Source organism: Medicago sativa, chromosome 3 (assembly GCF_051527215.1).
Source record: "Medicago sativa cultivar Bolivia chromosome 3, Bolivia_mono, whole genome shotgun sequence".
In the NCBI taxonomy this organism is placed as follows: Eukaryota; Viridiplantae; Streptophyta; class Magnoliopsida; order Fabales; family Fabaceae; genus Medicago; species Medicago sativa.
The window spans coordinates 9,245,151-9,255,919 of record NC_140751.1 but is presented as its reverse complement, the minus strand read 5'-3'; the positions used below and the strand labels follow the sequence as shown (position 1 = coordinate 9,255,919).

General features: G+C 32.9%; 1 protein-coding gene and 1 non-coding gene across 2 annotated transcripts; both read left to right on the top strand.

The window, feature by feature from the left end:
- Positions 1-5,128: 5,128 nt before the first annotated feature.
- LOC146935500 (uncharacterized) lies at positions 5,129-6,942 on the top strand. The gene is made up of 3 exons (XM_085757633.1): positions 5,129-5,457; positions 5,638-6,056; positions 6,650-6,942. The coding sequence occupies exons 1-3, from the start codon at positions 5,129-5,131 to the stop codon at positions 6,940-6,942; spliced, it is 1,041 nt and encodes a 346-aa protein (XP_085613759.1).
- A 2,541-nt stretch (positions 6,943-9,483) lies between these two features.
- LOC146935499 (U5 spliceosomal RNA) lies at positions 9,484-9,598 on the top strand. The gene has a single exon (XR_015033902.1). It is a non-coding gene; the product is annotated as a U5 spliceosomal RNA (small nuclear RNA).
- Positions 9,599-10,769: the final 1,171 nt, after the last annotated feature.

Genomic DNA, 10,769 nt, shown 5'->3' with positions numbered 1-10,769 from the left:
GCAACAATTAACAGCGAGGACCTATTTTGCTAACGGAAAAAAACGTTGGGGACCAAAAATTTAATAAAATTTAAGTAGGGACTAATGTTGGAAACACGCCTATTTATAGGGACCTAAAACATAATTAACCCTTAAATTTAGTACTGTATACATTAAAATTACAATGATAACAATTTTCTATTGAGTAAATATATATACATCACTGCAGGATCGTACATTTGCTATCTGGATACATCTGGCAAATACATGTCTGAACCATAATAAATAATCTGAACTAGTACGACACGAACATGTGAAAATATATCATTCAGCCTCCTGTATTGTCTCCTTTGCCACGTACAACCTTCTGATCTGAAATAAATAAAAGGGATTGGGGGTGAGACAGGATGTCTCAGTGAGTTCCACATATCCTAGGCTCTAGGCAATCTCAGGGAACCTATGATCGCCATATGTTTCTAAACTCAACACATTTCGGGTTTATACAGTTTTATCATGCATAACTAAGCGATCAGGGGATAACTAGGATCGCTGTCTAAAATACTATCATGATCCTTATCATAATGTCATATTCTTATTCATAATCATAATCATATTCTTGTACATAAACATATTCATAATGTCAGTCATATTATGTTAGAAATGTTAGTGTTGAACAAACAATTAATCTGGATTGTTTTTACGGAATAATCCTGAGTGGAGTAACTCTGAAATTTATTCCCATAACATAACCGGTGAAATTCCTAAAAAGGCTAACACCTGACTCCTCTTGTCGTCGTGCAGGACTGAATGCATGTCCCCTACTAACGGGGAACCTCAACTCCACTACTAATAACGGGGAGTTAGAGGGTCACGACTTAACTGATTTCTTATAATCATGAGATGACCTCAACTCCACTACTAATGGGGAGTTAGAGAGTCATAACTTAATTGATTTTCTTATAATGATAATATTCTGAGTCTAATAATAAAGACGTAGTGATCCCGCCTTTAACATATAAATAATCTGATAACACTATCTTCGACTAATTAAGCCGAAATTTCATAACTTAAAATTCCTTGTTTCCAATGATTGAAAATTTACTCATGAGATAATATTCATGACTAATTCATTCTAAACGTAACTCTTATGTCAATATGTATAAGCTTATGGTAGTAACTATGTGGAGTTCTTTATGTCATTTTGATTACATAGTCGGAAAAATAAGGATTTTCAATTTCTAGCCAAACAATGGCCAAGTATTCACATAAAAAAGTATTCATTTCCAACAACAAAGGATTTGAAATAATTTCTAGTAATCAAACAAGTTTCAATTTCCAAATTTATCCAAAAACATGAATACATCCATAAATGCATCAAAACCATGCCTAGCAAATTTTTCCTCCAACACTTACGCTACGATAAACATACTCCTTAACATAAAAGTGATTTTAGAATAAATTAGGAAGGCTATCTAACTTATAACATAATTATGCTAATTATGTCTTAATGATTCTAAGGGTCCGTTTGATGGTTAGGATAGAGAGACAAGATATGATACATTAATCATATCTTGCTTAAATCTTATGTTTGATGCACCAAATGTATAGGATAAAATAAACCATTTTCTTATCATATCCTGACTTTCCTTTGTAATTTCTATCCTGAGTATAGGTTGTGTTAGAAATTTATCCTGATCGAATTAGAAGATCATTCCTTATTTATTATCTTGATATTCTGCCATTTCTAAAATATTGTCATTTTTAAAATAATGATAGCATGTATTTTCTATTATAATTAATAACATGTCATTTTTACAATATTTAATTAATTATGAGAGCAATTTTTTCATTTAATTATAATGATATCCTGCTTGTTATCATGTGCTCAGCAAACACATGATAGGATTAATGTTTATCATGTCTTTATCATATCTTATCTCTATCCAGCTTTGTATCATATCATGCCTCTATCCTATCCTGACCATCAAACGGACCCTAAGTCACAATACGCTAACTATGTTCTAATTATTCAAAATCACATGTTGGCCTTCTAATGGTATATTCACTACCCAAGGAGTGTGTACTACCTAAAGGAACTCACCTTAGCATTTTCCTGAATCCTCTACACCATTTAAGTCCCAAATCAACTCTTGTCAGCTCCATAACTTCTAACTTTCTGCATTTCAACTTCAAAACAAACACTTATTCAGCCATTTGAACATACATACTAAGTTCTGGAACCATTCACCAACTTAAATGCACGTTTTAGCTTATTTCGGAAAAATCCATGTCAAACCCGTAGACGATTTTCAGCAGGATTTTACAAACTTTAAATGCGTTTTTTGAATCCATTTCTAATCCGAAACATACAAAATTTATAACCAAACTGAAGAGAATTAAGTGTAGAATCTAAAAATCCAATAATCACTCTAATCTGAGTTACACAGAAAAATATATGACCCAAAAACCACAACCAGTCCTTACGAATTTTAACCATCATTTCATGAAATTCAGCCACAACAACCATTCTAATGTCCTTAACAGCCCAATATGCATAATCATTTAAACATTGCACAAACAATACTAAAACCATACATGCAGCAACTTAATCACTTGTGGCAATCCCCAAACTTCAGCTTATGATTCTTCCTCCAATTCTTGCTCTTGAGACACTGGCTTCAATCCCAATCCTTAGTCATCAATCCCAACAATTGATCCTAGGAACCCTTTCAAGTTTAGTAGGTATCAGAATCATACATGCACACACTTGATTTACTAAAGCTTGAAGTTTTCCAAGTTGAGTAGAAAGAATGGGCTTTCGGTCAAGTAGGAGGAAAAGAGTAAATTAAAGCTTGCTGTGACAGTTAGTTATTAGTATTTCTTATTCCATTTAAATTTCAGTATTTTACATTCAGTAGTTTAAATTTCTAGTGTATGAACTGTCATTTTAGCTTTGGATTCCTTGCCCTAGGTAACAAATAGTGAATTCTATGCTCACATATTATTTATTTAAACCCTTTGTGGACAATGGAATAAACAGACAATTTAATGCTATCAAATAAATTCTACTCTCCTTGCTCTCAATATCACTGTTATCATTTAGCTACTTACCCAACGAGCTTCATTCATTCATTGTTGCCCCTGGAAGTAGAAAGGTATTAACAGATCCTAATCCCTGATATAAGGAAAGATAATGTCTTGCTTGCTGAAACAATCGGGAAAACAATGAGAATTAGTGATTATTGAGAGTTGGAAGAGGTGGCCGATAGAGAGGATAAGGGAAGAGAAAAGAAAATCTGATTTTGTGAGGAAAGGTGTTACGAATAATGAATAGGAACAAGGGAAATATCAATAAAGAGAGTGATAGGGGAAATGAATTTCTGTCTTCCTTAGTTTAACTCATTTGCTAAGGACACGGTGTTATATACGTAGGGCTCGGAGTTCGAACATATATTCTCCACCGTAAGAGGTAAATTTCAAGTCAGTAGGCTACTTGATCCAAACAAAAATAATTTATTATCCATAAACACAACTGTGATGGTAGCTGCAAATACATTTGATATGCACCAGTCTAAAGTTGAATTTAAAATTATTCACTTTTTTTTTTTGTGGTGGCCGAGGTTTGAATCTCAGACCTTATATATATTATGCATTGTCCATACCAACTGAGTTAAGCTTACGAAGACTTAAAATTATTCACTTCTCGACACTTAGTGTGAGTTTCGGCGTTAAATTCGTTAGAAGAAAAAAAAAATTGTGCCATAATCAGGTCATCTTTGGACCATTATTAATTTCATATTTTATTTGTAATAATCTCTTAAACATTTTCAAGTTATACCACGAATTCAATTTGTGAAATAATAAACATTATAACGTTCCTTCAAAAAAAAAAAAAAACATTATAACGTGTGCTTAGTATGATGTTTTTTTTTTTTTTTTAGGGAGTGTGCGTAATATGATGTTTAAAAAAAAGAAAATGTATGCTTCATATGGAATTCTACAATAAAGTGTCATTGCCACTATAGAATTGATTTAAGGGTTAATTAAGTTTTTAGTCCCTGTAAATATTCACAGTTTTAAAAATTGTTTATTTTAAAGGAAAACACTTATGTACAGTTATTTACACACGGTGTATGCTGTTTTGTGCTAAATTTGGCCAAGTCACGTGCATACCAACACCCTTTTATTTGCTTTAAATGATGTCGTTTAATTAAATCTATATGAAGCACAGGTCGAACTGTTTATGTAGAACTGTATGTAAGTCTGCTCCTATTTTAAATTCTTAACAAATGATATCCCACTCTGAATATTTATAGGGACTAAAAACTTTTGATATGCAAGAAAATAAGGAACATTTTAATATGTAAGTCATAACCATAGTGCAATATTAATCTGATTGCAAACATTTTAAGATCATAATTCAAGTGTCATAATTTTCAGAATTAAGTATTTAATGGAGGCATCAGAGGGAAAAAAATAGTGGGACATACAGAAAGGCAAGAATTTTTTTTTGTTTTGACAATTGCAAAGATGTCCTTCAAAATTTGCAAAGGTGTCCTTCAGAATTTTCCGGCAACACCTTTATTAAACAAGTCAATAAACAAATTTTTTTTCCGGCAACACCTTTATTAAACAAGTCAATAAACAAAATTTTAATTGTCATTATTTATTTATTTTTGACAAAAAAGCATCGATTTTTTTTATATTTTTTTTTTTTATAAAAAGGTATAGATTATTATGTGTAAATTTATACCATACCATATCACCACCAAAAAAATATACCATACCATATGTATATTCTCCCTTCCTTTAAAAAATAAAATACGTATATTCTCGTTGGTGCTCAAAACAAGTTTCCTACACTTCAGTATTCCCTTGAACCCTTCCCCAAATTTTTCCTTATGTCTTGCACTGACAAGCACGAATAAAGAAACAATTTAGTTTGCCCCTTAAATTCAAATAAAGTTCAATGAATTTGGGCATTAACTAAAAAACATAAATAAAGAAACAAGGTTTATAACACATAAAGAAAAACCGCAATGATTTTAGGCATTAGATCCTATAAATAGATCAACTCTCACACTCTCTCAACACACCAACATCACTCATCTCCCTCTCTTTCAAGCTTGCCTTCTCTTAAACTAAAAAAATGGCCAAAACTCTAGTATTGGTTTTTCTCTTTCTCCAAATAACCTCATTCATAGCTTTTGCTGAAGAGTTAGAAACTTTTCATCACAAACCAGCAACTCCACTTCATCCCCCAACTAAGTCACCGGTTCATAAACCATTAGCTAGCCCACCTCACCACAACCACTCACCATCACATGCACCTTCTCATGTTCACACTCCTTTACATCCTCCTCACCCTGCTAAACCCCCGACCCATCACCACCACCACCAACATAACTCACCATCCCCTGCCCCTTCCCATGTTCACACTCCTTTACATCCTCGTCATCCTGCAAAACCCCCTACCCATCATCATCATCATCACTCTCATGCTCATGCCCCTATTAAGACTCCGGTTCACACTCCTTTACATCCTCCTCACCTTGCCAAACCTCCAACTCATCACCACCACCAACATCACTCATCATCCCCTGCCCCTTCCCATGTTCACACTCCTTTACATCCTCGTCACCCTGCAAAACCCCCAACCCATCATCATCATCATCACTCTCCTGCTCATGCCCCTATTAAGCCTCCGGTTCACACTCCTTTACATCATCCTCACCCTGCCAAACCTCCAACTCATCACCACCGCAAACATCACTCACCATCCCCTGCCCCTTCCCATGTTCACACTCCTTTACATCCTCGTCACCCTAAAAAACCACCCACCCATTATCATCATCACTCTCCTGCTCATGCCCCCATTAAGCCTCCGGTTCACGCACCTTCACTTCCCCCTCACTCTGCAAAGCCCCCAACTCACCACGATCACCACCCTCCGGCTCATGCCCCTACTCACACACCTATTGTTTTAAGAAGCTTGATAGCTGTTGAAGGAGTTGTTTATGTCAAATCATGCAACCATACTGGTGTTGACACTCTAAAGGGGGCTACACCTCTTTTTGGTTTGTTTCTCAACTTTATACGCTTAAACTCCATTTCATTTTATTTGTCTTTTTATTTTACAAAGTAATTTTTTTTTCTACTATCTTTTATTTTACAAAGTATTTTTTTTTATTTTTTTTTTTCTACTATCTTTTGTCACACCGAGAATTGCCTACAATCTTGCATGAAGAATCAAAACATATAAGTAATATATTATGTCAAATTGAGTGTATTTTTTACGCACCTTCTTTTGGCCTAATATTTTATCTACAATGTTGATAAATCTAAAAATATTATTACATCCATAGATCTGGTTCCATATATACGTTCATTTTGAGTTTTTTTTTTTCATTGACATGACAAGGTTATAGAAGAACTTCTATAGCCACACAAACATTATAACACGTTATTAATTTTGCCTACAAAATAGCACATTATTTAATTATTTTAAAAACACGTTTTATTTAATAATTTTATTTTCTACCTTTTTTATTTGTGTATGTCCAAATTGTTATGTATTATTTCATCAGAGTTATGACCAAAGCTTTCTCCAACGTTGTGTTATTTGCTGCTAAAAGACAATGACATTGTTATGTTGTTTTGAAAATTGAAGGTGCTGTTGTGAAGCTCCAATGCAACAACCCCAAACACAAGTTGGTCCTTAAAGCCAAGACTGATAAGAAAGGTTACTTCTATATCGGAGGTGCAAAGAACATTGTAGGTTATTCAACTCGTCATTGCAATGTTGTTTTGGATAGTGCACCAAATGTACTAAAACCCTCAAATCTTCATGGTGGTCTTACTGGGGCTCTTCTTAAGCCAGTGAAACAATCGGTGTCTAAGGGGGTTTCTTTAAAACTCTACACCGTTGGACCGTTTGCATTTGAGCCCAAATGTCATCATTAAGGAAAATCACAGTGATTTAAATTGGTATAAGTTTCTTTTAGGGTTTAGGCCTTTGTTTTAACTTTGTGTTAAAATACGGTGTTTGGATCTTGAATTATCATTAATAAGAAAACAGTTTATCACACTTGATTACTCTGATCTCTGTTACCCACCGCCGCCCTTCTTTCTGTTTTTTTTTTTTTAAAATGTTTAAACCGATTTAAATTGCTGCATTTTAAAAGTAGAATTTATTTGTGCGAAATTACTAATGTATTTGTTTATGATAATAGTAATTCATATAAATCAATCAAATTCAAATATGGAAATATTATTTTAAAAAAATGGTTATGTACATATCTACATATTTTTCAAGGGTATGTACATAACTACATATTACATCCTTGATAAAAAAAAGTAGTGTCAAATTAATTCACCGCGATATCATATATCTTAAACATATCACATATCACATTTTTAATGACCCTTTCCTTATACAAGCATGCATTAAATACGCATTCATTTGGTCTTAAAATTTCCAAATTTGTTAGTCTAAATTATTCAAATTTCAAACACGAAAATCTAATTTAATTTTTGAATATGATGAGGTGCTTGGCCGTTTCTTTTTTTTGAAGGAGTGGTGCTTAACCTTATAACTTACATAATTCAAATCTCACGATAGTAAGAAGCAAGAACCGAGCAATTCCTTGAAGAAATAAAAGTATAACCGAACAATAATTGTTTTTATAACATGATGATGAAGTCTAGGAACAATAGGTACACAATATAAATTTTATCAACAAAAAAAAAAGGTACACAATATAATTAATATGGAATTTTCAATTATATCAATTAGAATCAACAAAAAACAAAAGATAAAATTTGTATAAGGTTTTATAGAGATGCAGTTTTTGTGGTTACTCTCACAAAGAGACATTTTTTTAAAGGATTGAATATCTTTTTGCCTCCTCTAAATATATAAACTTTCGTTTTAGTTCTTCTATCTTTTTCGACTTTTAGTTCTTCAAAAGTTTTTCATCTTCACTTTTGGTCTCTCCTTTTAAGTAAACTCATATGTAGAATTCATATTTTTGAATAAAGTTTTAAATAAATGTTTATAATATTATAAGTATCTCTCCAAAAAAAATAGAATTTTTTAACAAAACATGAATTAAATATGAATTTTTATATTTTTTTGCGGTTAAAAATTCGTATGTAATTTATGTTTTGTTAAAAAGTTCTACTTTTTTTGGAAGAGAATTTTATAATATTCTACACATTTTTATACAATTTCATTAAAAAATACAAAGATTACACATGAGTTGACTTAAAAATAGAGAATAAAAGTGGTGATTGAAAAATTTATATGGACTAAAAGTCGAAAGAAATTTTTATAGGGATTAAAATGAAAAAAATTAATATATTTATAGAGACAAAAACATATTTAACTGTTTTTAAAAGACATTTTTTTACACCATTTCAAAGAAAAAAGTTTTCTTCGTTAGAGGAACAACAATAACAACACCTAGAATACATACTAGGATCTGCTGCAATTGAAAAATAACACAATTACACTCAATTTTCAATTTTTTCCATTGGATTATTATTGAATGATTTTTTTTTTAAGTATTATTGATCAATGGCCTAGATTACAACTCTGAAATTATTATCTTGTAACATAAACCCGTCCAACGACCAAGATTTAAAAATATGCAAAAAGTAACTGCACCAAATTTGTTTCTTAAAATATTGCATCTGCATTTGAATTTTGATCAAAAACAGATCACACTAAATAAATTTGGAATTAAAATATGGACAAAACTTAGGTACAATTCTTTAAGTGTTTTTCGTATGGTTCTTAACTAAAAATTATTCTTTTTTTTGGATATAACAAACGATGAGAAAATTATGGATTTAAGAAAATCATGGTGAATTTAGTTAAGAACCGTGTGAAAAGCACATAAGGAATTATACCTAAGTTTTTTTTGTTAAAATATTATCTTATAAAATTTATTACATTGATAATTATTTTATAATCAACTTAAAAAAATACCTAATTCCATTTCATTTTAGATTTTAATTTGGTCTCATATATTTTTTAAAGATTTCAAGCAGGTCTCTGTTTATGAAAAAACAAAATTACAACATGAAAGTTGCGGTTTTTCTCTTATTGCAGCGCCTCCATGCCTCGCAACATGAGCGTTTCGCATCCATCATTTAGGGTTTATGGAAAAGAAGGAACATAAAATTATGGCACCAAGTGGAAGAGACAACAACCCAGGTGCTTGAGCTAGCACGCCATGCATTTATTGGAAGAATGGAAAATGGCACAAGAGATGCAAACGAGGAACAAAAACGTAGATCCGCATCAACAGCCCGGACCGAGTTATGATAGCAGTTAATGGTGGAAAAAACCAGCCACAAGTGGACTTAAATGTAACCTTAACGTAGACACACTTAACTCAGTTGGTTGGGACAATGCATAAAATATGCAAAGGTCCGGAGTTCAAATCCCGGCCACCACCAAAAAATTCTCCATAATAAGGTTGGGAGAATATTAAAGAAGACCGTATGATGAGTACACAACAAACTATTCTCTCGTTAAATAAAGAGTACCGTGTATGCGACATCTAAAGCGGCGTAAACTAATTTTTGAAAGAGTTCATCATCTTAGAACTCTGCAGCTATAATTTAAATCTTTGTCATTTTATTGTATTGATGCTAGAGTTTAAAATACTTTTTAACATCCTAATCTCTGACAACAATAGAAACAAACATGAGTACATTGTTTTTAATATCACTAAATGTTTATTTCTTAGACTTAATCTTGTTTCTTTAATTCCAGCTACTTTTTGTTTGAACAACAAATATTTATTAATAACCGAATTTCTGCACAAGAAGGACAATACCAACAACACAAAAACTACATATTAAAAGGCGCCATCTATAGGCGGAACACCTGAAAGAAAATAAAAACACCATACATCTTAAACCCCTATAAAGCCACAACTCCACCAAAGACTATAATCAACACCAATAAAAACAAACCTCCAAAGCCTACACAGAAACCTAGCTAAACCCTCAAAATCCATCAAAAACCAAATAAAAAGCTAAAAGCCTCCAACTCCATCGCAAATGACCACAAAAACTAAATCCAAACATCTATCGTCAGCTACTCACACCAAACCCCTTTAAAAAACCAACATACTTGTCAAAACCCCCAACAACAGCACCTCACCACCAACTGAGTCCAATTAAGCACCCGAAAATGAATTGTTCCTCCAAACATTCAGGTTCCACCACCAATCAACTCTTAGTCTACCGGAGAAGACACAAAAACCAACCTTACAAAACTTGAGTTAAGAACACTGACCACTGGATCAAATCACAAGGCACTGCTCAACTCACGGACCACTGGAGGAGACACATTAACCTGCCCAAAAATTTGAAACTAGACACTAACTTCCGATCTCGAAGAAGAGCGATTGGCCCACCAAATTCCTAAGACAGAGAAAAAGGTGGAACAGTAGCGCAATCCAAACCAACTTAAAAACAAACCACCCAAATCAAGCCACAAACCAACACGAAATCCACCCAAAACCTACACGAGTAAGCGTCGACGGAGATGGGCATAAATCTGAGGTTACCAAAATCGGACCGCGAAACAAGAAGAAACTCTTATATACCACGAAACTGTTGAAAGATAATCCAAACAGTAGCTGAAAAACTAAAGCATCTACCCATAAACACACCCCCCCCCCCCCCTCAACATCACCGACCATTATCCCTCATTCTACAAAATAAAAAACTGCCCACACGCTCATAATCATCACCAAAATGTCACCACCACA